Consider the following 18,275-nt stretch of genomic DNA (forward strand, 5'->3'; position numbering starts at 1 on the left):
ATTTCTCGGTTGCATTCCATCAGGGCTAAATCCCTGAAACACTTGTTTAACAATTCTCTTTCTATCCTCATCCATTCTTTGCTCACATCCAAGCCATCTGAATTTGCAAGCTCTGATGTTATCAGTTAGCAGTATAGTCAGTAGAGTTTGTATAGTTTTTGATTGTCTTCTCCATTTGCTTGTTGTATTACTTTTCTAAGGGATTTTTTTTTTTTTTCTAAAATCTCCAGAGCTTTTGCATCTTAGTCTGTTATGATCCAGGCTTCTGCTCCATATGAAACAATAGATCTGATGATTGTTTTGTATATTTCTATTTTAACTCTACTTGAGAGAATGTAAGATGCTTCTACTGGGAATAATAAATGATGGAGTGAATAAGATATATTAGAGACATGTATTCTACCTTGTATTTCTGTACTAATTTTATTACCATTGTGTAATGCCCAGTGTTTTAAGATATTGAAAAGTGACATTTTTAAATTTCATGTTATGAAAAGACATTATGAATCCCCCCCCCCCTTTGGTTTTATCCTGGTTGATCTGTAATCCTAGTTTTTCTTTTCTACAAAAGTTTTGAGTTTTCTAAAAATTGTTATTTTAATGTCTTTCATGGCCTAAATAATGCACTACTTTTCATTCCTCATATATTCAGCATTAGCACTATACATCACTTTTCCGATACATGTCAGTCAGTCTCACAAGCCTTAAGCTGATTATAAGGGATTTTAACCATTGGCTAAAAATTGCCTTAGAGGTGAGTTATGTGGCAAAGACTTTGTCATTAGAACAGAGATAGTTCTTGCTCTCTCTGTTCTAATGACAAAGTCTTTGTCATTAGAACAGAGAGAGCAAGATACTATCCATCCCATCTGTGCAGCATCCTCAAACACTGACACTATTTGTATAAGTAACTTCAAGTGTGTATAGATGTCCTATGAAATGAACTATTTGGTAGTGGTGTAAGTAATGTGTCTAGCAAACTGGTGCACCCATTATAATACTATCTAACTGCTTGTATATTTTTCCTTTTCAGGACAAATAACTCGAGTATGGTGAATTTCAATAATTCAAATGTCAGGAAACAAGTGTGGTTATATGAAGTTAGGTTTCTGTCAGTGGTACAGTAATAAATAATGAAGTAATATAAAATCTTCCAACAGTGACTAAATTCTGTAGGTTAATTAATTTTTTTTATTATTATTATTAAGGTTTTAAAGTGAATATAGTTTTTAATGCTCTCAGAGGAGTTGCCATTGAGGTGTATTGGTAGCAGAAGTGTTTTGTCTGTTTTGTAAGCTTGTAGGTGGAGCTTTCTGAATGGAATTGTAATATATTGCTTCTTTTCTTCTCTGTAGCCAATTTCTATATAGAATTTCTAGAAAACCAAGCACATAACACTGCTATTTGAGCCAAAGGTCTGGTTATAATGTGTAGATGATGTGTTTGCTATTTTGATCTTATAGACTGTACACGTGAAGTGCAGTTTTTGCACATTTAAATGGTTGACATCCAAAAATACATTTCACCAGGGAAAAGAAACGAAGAACCGTCTTTCCTGTACATGTTTGTTAAACTGCTAAGTTATAAGAAACCTACATACACTGGAAAATATTTGTGTAAGCAGTCACCCCACCATCCATCCCTTCAAAATCTTGACACACACACACACACATTCACGGAGAGAAAGAGAGCCAGGGCAATCATTTCTAATGACACAGCCTTTGTCATAGAACTCGGTTATCTTTAAGACATTTTGTTGGCCACTAGCTAAACTTCTGTAAAATAGACATATTACATGTGCTTCTATCCTTTCTACGCCTGACACAAAATCACAACAAAACTATTCCCATCTCCTATATCCAGGGTGCATCTGAAAAGATAATTAAAATTCTTCATACATATAATATCCATGCCACTTTCAAACCACACATCCAGATAGCACCTTTCATCTGTTCTGCGAAGTATCAGACTCTTCATCTTGTAATCTATCCAGGAGTGCATAAGGTGCCTTCACCTGCAACTTACCCTAATTTGGACAGACTGATAAATGCTGCACAGAAATACAGAAATCTCTTAACATCTCCCTTGTTGATGTTAAGAGATTTCTGTATCTTCTGTAAACACAGGATTAAACAGAAGAAGAAAACTGTGCTGTATATAAGTCACTGTAGGTCTGAGAGATAGTTTTTAGAATTAGCATCATCTCTCGTATAAAACACTCCCCTTACCTCAGTAAGGGAAGTGTTTTATAGATCTGAGAGACAGTCAATCTAAGACCACTTGACTTTGAATTAACTTTATCTGGCCCCTAGAATTCATCTTGATAGGACATTAGTTCCTTTTCTGTTATGATATGAATTGTTTCTTTCACATCCTAATTGAATGTCATGTGTCTTAGCACAGTTGTAATTAAAGATGTTTCAAATCCAATGAAATATTAATAAATATTTTATTTTTCTGGTGTTGTTACAATAAAGTACCATTATGAATATATATGAGCTTTGACTAAGGAAGGACATATGTGAAACTATAAGGCAGGTTATTATCATAAAGGCTATGCTAAAAAAAAAACTGCAAGATAGTGAGCAGTAGTGTGTGGAAATTAGTGAAAGGGTTCCTAAAGGAAGCTATCTAATCTAAGAAATTTTTCTTAGTTACTATGGATTCTAATAAAAAAATTAGTAATATAATTGTGATATTTTTTGTTTATTATAGTTTAATCATCATCATCAAATTCCTGACATGTGCCCTCAACGGATGTACAGGATATGATAGTACTACATGAAAAATTCACATCATTACTAACTTCCTATCTACAATTTTCCTCCAAATCAATCTGTTACCTGTCAAGACTCCAACATTATCAGATCTTATATTTCTATCTTCTTTTTACCATATCAGTCCACTTTATATCTTGGTCTTTTTCCAACCTGACAGAGAACACTTGTTTTGCTAATCTTTCCTCTCCCATTCTGTTTAAGTGGCCATACCACCTGAGATTAGCTCTGCTAACATATTCCTGGATGTTAACAATATCAAGTTATTTCTTGATATCCTCATTTTTAATATGATATTGCCATTGATGCCATCTGTTCAGGAATCTCATAACTACGGTCCCCAGTCTTTGGTCGAAATGTTTTACTTCTAACCCAGCTCTCAGATCTATAAGTTAAAATTGGTTTGAACACTGTCTTGTATACAGCTAATTTAGTTTTCACTAATTTCTTTCTTATTCCATATAAATTTATTCAATTGACTTCCTACCATACCAGCTTCGTTGGTATGGAGTTTAATTTGTTTATTAATTGTCTGTTTTCAAAAATGTTTTCCATTAATGACATACAGAACTTTTCAAGTGATCAGCTTTAATTCAGTTTCATTCCTTTTTTTTTTTGTCTTTTATTTGTGCTATATTCCCCCTGCTTTTGTATTGTTTATATTTTGTATTTTTGATAGTAATTGGATAGATGTTAGTTTAATATTGGTATGTGTACTCTTGATTTAATGTTTAAAATCAGGCGTGTAAATTATTTTTGTTTAAATTATTTCATTGTAGATAATTTCAAATTGGAATCTGAATATATAAAACGATGCCTTGGTGAGTTAACTCCATTTCAAGAATCTTGTTTAGTTCAACTGAAGAAGTGGATGGCTGAATCTCATCAAGGAAAGGTACTTTTTTGCCATTATTTATTTGTGTATTATGCCTTTGTTATGTTTATTATTATATGGATGCTTATTTTACCATACACACATGTTTGAATGTTGATGACACAAATCTAAGAGTGACCTAATATGTCCAGAATTGACAAAAATGTTTTAATCACATTCTTAGGTAGAGGAAATCAAAGAATGGAGCTTAACAAACAAAGAGGGAATTCAGTTTTTTCTTTGTTAATTAATTTTATAATTTTATTTTGGATACCCTACTTTTTGTAAATGATTATGTGATATTTGGAATAATTATGGATAAGCTATAAAAAAAATGTATACAAATTAAATTTAATAATACAACAATGTCAGTTTCTCAAAAAAAGCTAAAACTGTGGTGTTCAAAGGAAAAATTGTCTATATTTATTGTTTATTACTATTTCATCAGAACTGAAATGGTAATAAACAATAAATATAAATAAATATAGACAATAAAATAAATGAACAAGTTATCAATTTTAATTTTGGCCAATAAATCAAGTTACAGTGGAAAATGTAGACATTTCTAGCAAAATTTTGGAATGTAAATGGAATAATAAAACATGAATATCAGCAGTACTCACAAAAAATGCATGCTAAGAATGTATAATATTTTTTCAAAACCAACAGTATTATATGGTAGCGAATCATGGAGAATAAGAAAAGTAGACAAGAAAGGAAAGAAACACTGCAGCAGAAATGAAATATGTCCGAAGAAGAGTGAGTTATGCAAGACTAGATGAAAAGGGAAATGAAGACACACTCATAGAGCTAAACCAAACATCAATAATTGAAACAATAGAAAAATACAGAACCAAATGGGAAAAGTGTCTAGAATGAATGCATGTGATAGAATAGCTAGGAAGATGATAAATTACTGACCAAACAGTAAAGAAACAGAGGTGGATTGATGAAATGCTTAGCAGAGATCAAATCAAAATGCCTGGCCTAGATTCAAGAAAGGAAAAAGAAAGAAGAACATATGAGCTGTAGATTGGCTGACTCCCTAATTGTGTTGCTATTAAAGCAGACATTAATTCCCTTAGTACACATCCTTTTGGAGTGGTCCTTCCAGTAATGCATAGCATTATACACATCCAAAAGGAGGCATGCTTTGCATAATGGAATACCATGGCAGTTAATAAAATCATTAGCTTCTGTATACAAGTAGATTAGTTGTGAAGATACTTCATGTGCAAACATCGGTTGTTTATACTTCGATAAAGGATTAAACAAAAATATAATTTCTTGGTAGGTTTAATTTATAACCAAGTGAAAAACTTTCTACACATAATCTTTTGTTCACAGGTCTAAGATCTAAAACATTCTCTTGTCCCTATCTAGTATAAATGCTACTCGAAGTTTCCCTGATTCTTTTCCATGTGAAAAATTTGCAAATTTTCAAAAATTTTGGATTTCTGTTCCATTACATCTTGTTTCTTCTACTGCCACTAACTTTGATTTATATTGATGAATTTCTAATGTGAGTACTCTGTGTTTTCTGGTCTTGCATAATGTTCTTGTATTTCACGTCCCAAAATCACAATTCCACTAATCATTTTTTGTGTCATACTCTTTTGGTCTGTCCAGTTTGAGGCTTTTTCTTTACTTTCCTTACAGGATGGGAGAACCCAACAGGGAACAAGTTCCATGTTGGGTTCTCCCATCCTGTAAGGAAATCTATTGTCCAGTTTAACATGCCTGGTAGGTTGTAGCTCTTCAGGATTTATACAGCATTAGCGATTAAGCAGGTGAGAAGTAGTGTCTTGAGCAGAAAATTACATCCTACCGTCCAGTTGCTATCACTTGCATTCTCTCAAAACCTGCGGAGAAGGTTATCAATTTCTACATCACCTGAAGGCCTATCAGGTGATCAAGACTTCATTTTCAGTATAGAACCTATAGAAGTAAATTTTTTTAGCTAGTCTAGTTAGAATTTTTATGTATGATGGCAAATTAAATATGGAAATAATTTCTGTATGTAATTGTCTTACCATCATACTGGTCTTGTTTATAAAATAAGCAAGGCGAGTATGATGGTGACCCAATAAATTTATATGCAATTCAGGAGAGAGATGGGGAGGGATTATTCAAAGCACTAAACTGATAGTATACAACAGTTCCATTCCACCCACTTTTAACTTATGGATCTAAAGTTTGGGTTAGAAATACAACAGCTGTTCAAGGATAGGAGACCAGAAATATCAAAATTCTGAGAAAAATCGGGAGCAAACAGATAGCTTCAGTGGCTGAATTCTTTGTCCATTCACCCACCCTCCCTTCCCTCCTCCTCTTCTTCTTATTGCATTTTAGTTCCAGACAATTTTCTTCCACTTATTTCTATCTTAGATATTCCTCCTTTCCATTCCAGCTTCATCCATATCCCTTTTGATGTTTTCCCACCATCTTTTCCTTGGTCTTTTCTTCTCTTACCCTTCACTTCCATTGTTGCGACTTTCTGAATTTGGTGGTCTATCGGTCTGCCATACATGACTTGCCCACCTCAATCTACTCTCTCTCACTTTGTCACTAATATTTCTAACTCCCATCTCCTTCCTTATATCTTCATTCTCCTATGTTTCCTTGATGTTCCATTTATCCATCTTAGCATCCTCATCTCTGTTCTCTCCAATTGTTCCTCCTGAGTTCTCTCTGTTGCCCATGTCTTTGCTCCAAACAACCCTCCATCCTCTCCACACAGGGTAATTTGTCAGAATGGAATGTATACCACACTTAAGTTATCATTTAATAGCATGCATCTTTCCTATTAAGTATACCATACTAATAGGAATGATGCAATAGCATTAAGTTATTATGCGTCTTTCCTGTCATAATTTTTACAATGGTTGTCAGTCACTGAGTCTGCTTTTGTTTTATACTGTTCTTGGGCCCAGGTGGAGTATAATAAGCCCTATTCTTTTGTATCTATAGTATTTTCTTTTTAACCAGCATAAAAGGTTGGTTGATTGGTAGAGCCTCTGCTACTAATGGCTCATGCAAAAAGTTAAGCAAGTTTGAGCATGGTTAGTAGTTCGAAGGGGTTCAATCAATCATTCGATGCTGTTGGCACACTGTCCCTCGATGAGTCTTTGGACTCCCTGGAGGTATCACATAATAATAATAAATAATATATGTAAAAAGGGAATGACAGAGGTTGGGGAATTACTTTTCTGTAATCTCTGTCTTTCTCTTAAACCACGTCCTCACAAAAAAGGGGGGGGGGGGGGCATTTTTTCTTTTTTTTTTTCACTTTTCTAAACATAGTTTTTTGTGGATGTGATAGATTCTCTCCTGGTTATCTGAGTGGATAATGTCATTGCTCTCCAACAAATATCCATTTGTTCATCTACTGCGTTACAACCCCCCCCTTTATGTGCAAATCAGAAACTATGCGATGTAATGTAGTAGATGAATTTTTGTGCCTGAAGTGTGACTTACATATTGTTTATTGGAGCAATGAAGTTGCTTGAAAGAGCTTCCTCTTTGTTTTTTTTAAGTGTTACCAGACTATGTAACCCATTCACATTACCAATACTAATGTACTATGGGATTGCTCATATTGGATGTTGAATGGAGTGGAATTGGCACGAGAAACAAATTAACATTTTAATGCCTCCGGTATTTAATTTCACTCGGAGCATCTTTAGGGAGCACAGTATAAATTGTGACAAACACACAAGCTATGCAAAGTGAGATTTCATAGGCTGCTGGGAAGGACATAGATGCTGATAGAAAGCCTATGTTGTAACTCAAGATGCCTAAGCATTACTTATACTTTAGGAAGCTTAACACATCCAGCTTCAGATTCTAAAAACCCTCTCACATTTGTACTTGCTGCAAAGAAGCATAAGGTTTATTTCTATTTGATCCTATGTGCTGTTCAGAGCATGGTTTGCTAGGCTTGACTGTCTGCCATCATAATTACAGATGTATATTTTGTATTCCTTCAGTCTTCTCAGTTGATAGTGTTCAGCAAAATGGGCATTCATTACTGCACTTAGATTGCGAAAGGAGTGATGTAAAATTTGTGGATCTGTGGTCTCTGTTTGATGGAAAGAAAGATTTGTACAATACTGATGGACTGTATCTAAATGGTTTTGGTGTTAGGTGTCTGGAGAGAGCTTTGTTCACCGAGCATGCTGAAGTGCAAATTCAGGGAAGCAGTTAGGGTGGAAGTGAGTTTGTATGAAGGGCACCCATGAAGCCAGTGCATGTGAGAATGACCAAGTGAGGAATTTAGTCTCTGAAGCAAAAATATTGAATAGGGCAGTCATTTCAGAAAGCAAAGGTGGGTGGGGAACTAAAGGGATGCTGCAATTTCTATATACCAATGTCAGAAGTATCAGGAACAAGAGGGAGGAGTTTTGGCATTGGCTAGTGCAACCTCGCCGAAAGTTATAGGCATTAGTGAAACTTGGCAAACAGCAGATGATATAGTTACAATGATAGAATGTCAAGTGTTTAGTATTTTCAGGGAAGTTAGAGAAGACAGGATGGGAGCAGTGGTAGTACTGATGATAGCAGATGAATTATGGCCAAAAAGAATAGGAGATAGTTGGGAGGGTGGCTGTTTATTTGAAACAATCTGGTGTGAGATTAAGGCCAGTAAGGCAAAATATACAGTTGTTTGTTGCTTTAGGACAGGGAGTTCCACAGATGATCTGGAAGACATGCATTGCCAAATTACTACAATAAGTACAGGTTGAGTGATTATTATGGGGGATTTCAACTATGGAGATATAGAATGGAAGGAAGAAAGATCACATGGCAAGAAGGAAATAGAATTTATACACCTACTGAGAGATAATTACTTGAGACAGCATGTGATGGAGGGGACTAGGGGTGTGAGAGTATTGGACCTGATCATAGGATCTTAAGAGCTATCTATAATTAAGGTGACAACATTGCCTCCAGTGTGTCACAGGTGAAAGTGACCATGTGGTCTTTACTTTGGAGATTGTACAACATGAGGTATATTCTGTCAAGAAGCGGTATATGTGAAACTACAGGGCAGGTGATTATGACAAGTTAGGAAGAAGCTTATATCTGTGCTGCTGCATAAAACACTGCAGGGTAAGGATGTTAATAGTGCATGGGAGATAGTTAAGGGTCATTTAGAGGAAGCAGTATTAAATTTTACGAGGTGTAGCAATTTAATTCCTGGAATGCATCTGTAAAAAACTTACGTTCTGAAATATATATTAGTGGCTACTGTCGCCTTCAAAGCAGTTCCCCCCCCCCCCCCCCCTTGTGCATGTATACATTTGTATATGCTGGTTTAGGCAGTGTTCCCCCCCTTTTGTAAATAGTTCCTTTATCATATTATGCTGGATATCATCAATGTCAGAAAATCTTCGTCCTTTTTAATGCAGTCTTTAATTTTGGAAACAGCCAGAAATTACAGGGAGCTAAGTTGGGTGAAAAGCAGTATGACCTAATTCGGTAATCGATTTTTTGGCTAGAAACTCTCACACAATGAGTGCACTTTGGCTTGGTGCATTGTTGTGATGGATCATCCACTTGTCACACCAGAATTCAGGTCTTTTTCTCTGAACAGAATCTCGTAATCTTTTAAGCACCTCTAAATAGCATTGTTGGCTGGCCGTTTCTCCGTGTTCAATGAATTCATATTGGCTATCCCCTTGTGATTAAAGAAACACACTAGCATGGTCTTTAATTGATAACATGACATGTGTGATTTTTTTGGATGTGGTGAACTTGGGGGGTTTTCACTGTATGCTCTGGCATTTTGTTTCGGGATCGTACTGGAAGCATCAAATTTCCCATAATTAATCTCCTGTAATTAATCTTCGAAACATGCATACTTGCAGAATGATCAGTTCACCGCTTGAAGCTGCTACTGCTTCTGTTCATCCGTCAAGATCGGAGGCACAAACTTCGCAGAAATCTTTCGCATACCCAATTCTTCAGTTAAAATTACACTGACTGTTTCTTGATTCATTTGCAATTCATCAGCCATTAATCGCACACTTAATCGCTCTGTCAGACCTTACCAAATCTTGCACTCTATTCTCATTATGTCCGTCATTATTGTTTTTGGCTGCTCACTTCTGGGGTTGTTGTTCACATCTTCTCTTCTACCTTTGAATCTCTTATGCCACTCAGACACATGACTTTTCAGTGCATCCACACCATATGCCACTTTCAACAGCTGAAACATTTCAATGGCAGTTTTGTTGATTTTAACACAAAATTTGATGTTAACACTACTTGAAATTTCGATCAGACATTTTTACGCCCAAGTTTCATGCAGATCTCTGTTGTTTTTGCAATAGCTAACTTGCAAATAGATCTATCGGCTTTATGTTTACGCATGCAATAGTTCAAACATGTACAAAGACGATTACGCACGTGCCTCCAACCAGATTACCACATGGAAACTACATGGCCATTCATTGAATTAAATTGTCACACCTTGTTGTATACCTGAGGTAAAGGAGGGTTAATCAGGTAAGAGTTAGATGGATGAGTAATATCATTAAGCACAAGCTGCAGAAGAAGAAAATGCAATGGAGGGCATATAAGGAGAAAGGTGTCTGGCCAACTCATGAACACTAGAAGGCTCAGGCAACAAAGGTGACCAGCATGGCAAGGAAACCAAAATGAGATTACGAGAAGAAACTAGTTGAGCAGGCCAAAGGAAATTCCAAAAAGTTCTTTTGTTACTTCACAAGTAACAGTAGGAATGACACCTTGAGTGCTGATTATCACAAGGTGATAGAAGTGGATAAAATAGTTTAGTTGAGTGACCACTTTGCAAGGGTATATTATCCAAATAGGTTACTGTTTTAACATACATGACAGACACTGATGTTAACAACAGAGTTGTATGAATTAGAGGTTCTTAGAATATTGCAGAATCTCAATGTAAATACATCTGTGGTACTAGATGGGATATCAGCTCAGGTTTTCTGAGAATATGCAAGGGAACTGGCAATGCCTTTGAATAGGCTCTTTAATTTAAGTCTCAGCTCTGGTAGAGTTCCCAGGGAGTAGAAAGAGGGCAAAATAATTCTCTTGCATAAGAGAAGTTCTAAGACTGCACTAGCAGATTATAGACCAATCAGTATCTCAGGTGTGGTGGTAAAAGTACTGGAGAAATTGATCAAAAAGAGAATTCAAGAATAGATTGAAAAAAAAAATACTACATGAGAGACAATAAAAAATTACCTGAAAGGAAATATACAGTTGTTTGCTGATGTGAAATTAGGTAGAGTAATAGTTAAGGCAGTGTTGGAGAGCTTCAGGATGATTTAAATAGGCTGTGAGTATGGACAAGAGATAAAGGGTGTAAGTTTAATCTGGATAAATGTCAAGTTATGCATTTTGAGATAAACAGATTACAAGCCATAAATAATAAATTACACAATAACCAACAGTAATTAACTTTAATGAAATAAAGGTACAAATATTTCATACTGAAATTAACAGTGCATCAACAGTATAGACAACAAGCAGTTCGAAGGAATGAAATACAAAGTACATAACATGAACAATCCAGATCTTTCATAAAAAATTCCATACGTTTTCTTGACCAAATCAAGGATGTTCAGATACAAGAGTCGGACTTGTTAGTCAGCTTTGATATTGTTTCCCTCTTTATCAATATTCCATTATCTGACACTGTTAATTTACTATATGATGATTATCCTCTGGATATTGCAAAGATTTTTGAATTTGTTATACATTTAGGATATTTCAACTGGAAAAACAAGATCTATAAACAAGTTGAAGGTACTGCCATGGGTAGCTCTTTGTCTCCACCTTTGCAAACTATTTATTGAACCATCTGGAAGACACCTTGTTCTCATCCATTCACCCCCAACCCTCTCTTTGATTTCATTATGTTGATGATGTCTTTGCTATTTGGCCACATTCTGAAAAGAACTTACTACATTCCTACAACAGATCAATAGCCTTCACCCATGCATTCAGTTCACCATGGAAAAAGAAAAGTCTGGTAGTTTGCCATTCTTGGACATCCTTCTTAGGTACACAGCCCGTGATAATTTATCAACCAGTGTTTATCGAAAACCTACCTTTATTGGCAGATACATTCATCAAAAATCTGCTCATCACACCTCTCAAAAAATTGGTGTTATCAAGTCTAATGAATAGAGCACATAATGTGTGCTGCTCTCCCTGAAACTTACAACAAGAACTTCTCACTATCAAAACGTTAATGGAATTTAATGGTTACAACCCTAATCAAATCCAGCAGATAATTGATTCCTATGCTCCAACACCTCAGGATTCTTCAACAGACTGCCAGGTTCCACTCCCTTATATTTCTGGCATCTCAGAACCGATTGACAGAATTTTGAAGAAATATCATCTCATTCCCACATATTTTCCTTTAAAACAAAATTTCTCACTTGTTGCCATCTACAAAAGACAAACTGGCACCTCTATCATTAGCTGGCGATTACCAGATACACTATGTGAATGTAATTTAACATACTTTGGACAAACAAGCCGCTCTGTGGAAAAAAGAATAAGTGAACATCAATATTATATCAAATATGTGAAACCTCAAAAGTGTGGTCTGGCACAACATAGTATTGATACCAAACACAATTTCCAGCGGGATAAAGCTCGTCTTCTTCATAGATGCAAGTTTAAATACGAACGCCTTTTCAAAGAAAGTTGTGAAGCCCTTTTACATCGACCAAATCTGAATCGAAATGATTGTCTCTGTCCCCCAAAAGTTTGGGAGATTCTTATCTTATGTAACCATCAAAGAAATAGTTTTTAAGAATTATTTAATTAAATTTTATTAATATTAATTTCTAGTATGCGGCAACAGTTTTTAATTGGTAATCCACCGACTGTTATGTACTTTGTGTTCCATTCCTTTGAACTGCTTGTTGTCTACACTGATGATGTACTATTAATTTCAGTACAAAATATTTGTACCTTTATTTCATTAAAGTTAATTACTGTGGTTATGGTGTAATTTATTATTTATCTGTGTGCTACAGGTACCTTTAAAGATTAGATTACAAGCCGTGTATCACATTGATGGCACTGCACTCTAGGAGTAGATGAAGCTAGAGATTTTTTTTTGGGGGGGGGTATAGACAGAGAGTTAAAGTTTGGAGGACATATTGCTAAGGTTGCTAATGTAGCTCGTAAGATTAATTGGCTATTGAGCAACACATTAACAAGTAGAGATAAGGAAGTTGTTATTCCTCTTTATAAGGCCTCAATATGCCCACCTCTGGATTATTGTGCTCAAGTCCAGGCTCCTGGGTTTCTTGGGTACGAAGTGGTGGAGAAGATTCAGATGTGAGTGACCAAGGTGATGAGTGGTCTGCGGAATGTTCCCTATGATGATAGAGTGAAGGCATGTGGATTGCAGAAGTTAGTTAATATGAGAACTAGAAGGGATATGATAGAAACACCTCTGGATTATTGCTCAAGTCCAGGCTCCTGGGTTTCTTGGGTACGAAGTGGTGGAGAAGATTCAGATGTGAGTGACCAAGGTGATGAGTGGTCTGCGGAATGTTCCCTATGATGATAGAGTGAAGGCATGTGGATTGCAGAAGTTAGTTAATAGGAGAACTAGAAGGGATATGATAGAAACATTTAAGTCGCTTTAAGGATTTTATAGGATTGATGCCAGGGAAATGTTTCAGCACTTGGCTGGATGGGCTAGAACAAGGGATCATCCTTGGAAGTTGAATAAAGGTGTGGTTGGTAGTTTTGTGAGGATTAGATTTTTTGCTTGAAGAGTTGTGAATGAATGGAATGGGTTACCAGAGCCAGTGGTGGGTGCTTTATCTGTTAATAGATTAAATAAGAGGTATGACAGATTGTGTGGCTAGTGTAGTAATAATAAAAGTAATTTTTTTTTTTAGCCACAGTTAAAATCTTTAAAAGAAATAACATGAGTGTAGGGTACAGTTACTAAAGGATAGTGTTTTTGTCATTCCAAAGGATAATTTGAAACTGTGGGATTCATCGGAATCGTATTAAATCCTAGTACACAGCTTACAACTGCTAGATAACACTGCTTATCATTATGTATAGTTTAAGGGGCACTCCTGTTTATTTCAAATTTCCAACATTGAAATAGATCTTACAGAGAGTGTTAAGGAGAAGGAAAATGCTGGAGATCGCTAGTTAAGTATGTACCAGAGAACGGTTTTAACTTTCATTGTGGGTTGTAGACTACAGGAAAGGCAGTCTTAACATTGATCGTTATTATGAAAAACACGCCCATAATGTGGTATTTCTAGGAGCTGAGTTTACATTCCACTCGTATTGTTCGATAAAAATCCAGAATTATTCTGTGGTTTCCTAATCGTGACATAAAACGCAGCTGCATCTGTGCAAGAAAGTGGAAACTGGTGAAAATGCTTCAAGAAGGATCGTTTGACTCATTTTTCATTTTTTTTTTTAACGGAGTTCTTTAGTTGTAATGCTCAGTAGCATCAATGGGCATCTGAGTATTAGGAAAACCAGTCTTTTGTTTTCTAATACTTTAGCAATAATTATTAAAGAATCACGTTTAATTTTTACTCTCTGATAGTAATCGTATGATTACTATCAGCAAATGTTTTGAAGTTTTAAAATTCCTTCCGAGTTGTTATTCCTTGTGCAAAATTAATTCATGGCTGAGCGATATGAATTCATGAAAACTTACCAAAACAAGTAAGAAATTGATCGCAGAATCGAGAACTATTTTGGGATCTTATTCTTGTATATTTACACTTTTATTTTTATAATATTGTAATTAAAAGTGTTCAGTTATGAACCTTTGCATTTGGAAACAAAAAAAAAAAAAAACAAATTTTCAAGTTCCAAAAGGACATGCCCTGTCCAGTGCCTCCCTCCTTCAAAAGAATGGGTGTTGGAGAGGTCTACAGAAACCCACATACACCCAGGTTGATACATCCATCATCAGTCACATCATTCCTCCACACAACCATTTGGGACTATAAAACCTTAGTCCGCTGGGCAAAATTAATTTTCTCAGATAACAGTGCTTTCAACACAGAACTCACCCCATAAAAAACACTTTTTTGACCAATGGCTACACTTCCCACCAAATACAAGAAATTTCACCCCCTCCCAAACATAGATTAGAGCAAATCTAACACCATCCCCTATATTCCTGGCATCTCAGAAAAGGTGGCAAAGATATTAAAAAAGCACAATCTTCTGACCACCTATAAACCCCATACAAAAAGCTTATCTGCTCCCCCAAAGACAGCTATGACCTTTGTTTTTACTTTGAGTTTACCAGGTACCCTGCAGTGGCAGTCTTTCTTATTATGGACAAACAGGTAGGACAGCCAACAGCCATATATCAGAGCACCAGAATTATATGATTCAATTACTATGGCTGCTCAGGATTAGCAGACGATGTCCTGGATACCTGGCACAGGATTCATTGAAAAAAAAAAAAAAAAAAGCCACCTTACTCCACCAAAGCAAATTCAAGATCGAGAAGCTTTTCCTCGAAGCAGTGCAGCTCTTGACAACTAACCCAACCGAAAATATGGAGGTATCAGATTCCCTCTCATGGGAAACCCTCATCTGCAAACAGGCAGCTCAACGACCAAGAACACCCAACCGAAATCAATAGGAGGCATAATTGTAAGACTTTAGGTATTCTATTCCTGAATCTCTCCGGTTACTGAAGCGTGCATGTGTCTAATACAAGTGCATTAATCCCTGATGATGTTGTTTGACTTCAGCAAAATATAGAGTAATAAGCAAATAATTTTATTTATTATCAAACACGTTAATTTCCTTAAACAATATACGAGAATCGACGTATAAGCCTAAACACTAGAACTTTACATTAAGAAACATGCAGTGATTACATATTAACATGAGTCGCAGGGATGTGCAATAACATTTGCCTTGTTATTGCCTTTTAACATTTAAATTTGAAATTATACAACTAATATTTACATATATCAAAAATGAAAATGCCGTTTTTAATGGTTGTAAGTATGAAATCATACATTTGCAGTCTTTATTGTATTTCCACATATACAATTAAAGTGTTATTATCATCATCTGATTATAAAAACATACAGTACAAAGTACATCCACTATTTGGAGAAATCTATTAGTCACAGTAGTAATGTTAATACTAACAATTTATTATTATTATTATTAGAGTAATTAAAGGAAAGAAGGTATGTATTTATGAGCTGAGTTGGTTGCAGAGGGTGAAATCATATGCTGTTCGATGATCTACATACAGCAGCTGGCAAGCGTGGATGAAATAGGTGAACCCACTGATGCTCCCTGCAGTTGTTAATATGATTTATCTGGACCTTTAAATTTCTGTATGTCATTACCGAATTGGAGCCTCCGTAGCTCAGTAATTATAGACGAACCCTTTTGGTTGGAAAGACCTGGGTTCGATTTCCATTAGTGATGCGAGGAACCTTTATCTGACCTCTTTCTACGAAACGTGAATTAGCCAGTCTCACATGGAGGAAGGTTTTTTTTTTTTCTTCTCACATGGAAAGTCGGATTTTTTATCCCTCAAAACAGGCAAACATCCCATGAATACACACGACTACAGTCAAAAAATATACTACGGCAAAGAAGGCAACGAAAACCACCTTGCTCATAATCTCCCTAGTATGGTAGCATATACTCTCCCTACCAGCCATATGGCTGATGGAATACGATAGGATTACAGAATTAAACTGGTCTGGTGTTACACCAGAGGAAGAACTTTTTCAGTAAGTCCGTAGCAATGGCCAACAAATTGTGAATAAAAAAGTGATGTCTAAAGTAACTGGAATGGCTAAAGGAGATACGTATGCAAAGAGTTTTGCAACTTGTTTTTGAAATCTTCAGTATTTGTGATCCAATTGTGTACGAACCAGAAACGATTAAGGAGGACAGCTGTCTTTATTTTATATCTCAACCTCCTTGGACATCTAGCAATCTCTGCGGAAATTAATGCTGTGGATTTTTAGATTATCCATATAGCCTAACTAATGTCCTCATCTTATAGCTTTTAGCCCTTTCTGTCAGTTTATTTAATTTGTTCATCAAAACACTCTTTCAGACATTAAATTACATGACCCTTCAAAATCAGCATCATAGACTTTCAAGGAGGTTCACTTCATGTCAGTATAATAAGCATTTAATATAAGAAATAACAGAAAATGCTCATTTCTTTTAGGTTATTCATGAACTCCTTAAAACATATTGACAACCCCAAAAGTACAAAAAAAAACAAAGTTTGAAAAAAAAAAAGCATTATTGTTTTTGTCTCTTCTCTCATACCTTAATCAAATCCTGGCTTAAAACTATTTTCTGGAGCAAGTGACAGAATGTTCAGATTTCCAGTGCAGCATTTCACTGATGCTTATTGTATTTTACTGGGCGATGATAAATTACAAGATAATAAATACTCCATTGTATGGTATTCTCTCCCACCCCTTTTTGTACATACTCCAAGCGCATAGCGAATTCTCAGATAACCAGATTTTAATGCACAGCTACTGCTGAAAGGTCGTTGATTAATGATTTGTCTACCAGAGGGCATTGGTTATCAGGGAAGTTGGTGTTCGTTTTTTGTCTTTTCCTTTTTTTTCCACCTTCAGGCATTTCTAAATAACATGCATTTAAAATTAATGAAATTTTAAGAAAAATTAAAGAATTTTCATTTCTTCCTTTTAGCGCCATTTTCGTCACTACATAAAATCTAATAAAGGAAACTTACCACTCTGAAGTAAAATCAAATAAATTATGAAACCGAATATTAAATGAACTTTCAACTCAATAATAAAAGAGCAATAAAAATATATGCACTTGAGGAAAAAGAGGGATTTTCATCAAGTCCGATTTTTGAGGTCTAGTTTTTTTTTTCCCTCTCCTTTTCAATAAGTATGCATTGTACCTTTTCATTAATTTCAAACTCGTATACAAGATGACAGCAGTTGTCTCTGTTGTACCCTCTTTCCTGGCTGCCAATTAAAATCATTGATAGTTGCAAGTCAGCTATGCTTGATGTATCTGTGATAAGGGTGGAGATGGACGATGGTGTCACACCATCGTCCATCTCCATCCTGCTATATCACCCTGAGGGTGATATAGCAGGTCCTCCTGTATTGTCAGTCCGTGACTGTTATAAAGAAACTCGACGCAGAAATTGCTTGAATGTTGCTACTTGGAATGTAAGCGGATTGAATAAATGTGGGAAATTGGCTAATGTCATGAGAGAGAGAGAGAGAGAGATGGAGAGATTGAATATTAGCATACTATGAATAAGTGAAACGTTTTGGAAAGGATCATCAGTTTTTGAGTCGAAATATGTCAGGTGGTGAAATATCAAGAAGAGGTGTAGTGTTTATTGTAGAGAAGAAAACTAATAAAAACATCCATATAATCAAAAAATCAGAGTAATGGGAATTCTAGTGAAATCTAAACCTAGAGATATGCTGATCATTCAGATATATGCTCCTACAGAACAGAATGAGGAAGCAGAAATGGATATCATGTGTGATGAAATAGAATGGTGTATAAAGGAAGTGGGAGGCAAGAAAATTTGAGTTATTTGTGCTATGGGTGACTAGAACGCA

General features: G+C 35.6%; 1 protein-coding gene across 4 annotated transcripts in view; it reads left to right on the forward strand.

Moving 5' to 3' along the window:
- Positions 1-18,275, forward strand: part of retm (real-time) — a 469,145-nt gene that overhangs the window by 176,743 nt on the left and 274,127 nt on the right. For all 4 annotated transcript variants that reach the window (XM_090404393.1, XM_090404395.1, XM_090404396.1 and 1 more), the window contains one exon: positions 3,557-3,672. In XM_090404393.1, the coding sequence (XP_090260519.1) occupies positions 3,557-3,672 (116 nt within the window). The remainder of the gene's footprint in view (positions 1-3,556; positions 3,673-18,275) is intronic.

The sequence above is a fragment of the Typopeltis vanoorti genome, chromosome 14 (genome assembly GCF_054136105.1).
Source record: "Typopeltis vanoorti isolate ZY-2024b chromosome 14, IOZ_Tvanoo_1.0, whole genome shotgun sequence".
NCBI lineage: Eukaryota > Metazoa > Arthropoda > Arachnida > Uropygi > Thelyphonidae > Typopeltis > Typopeltis vanoorti.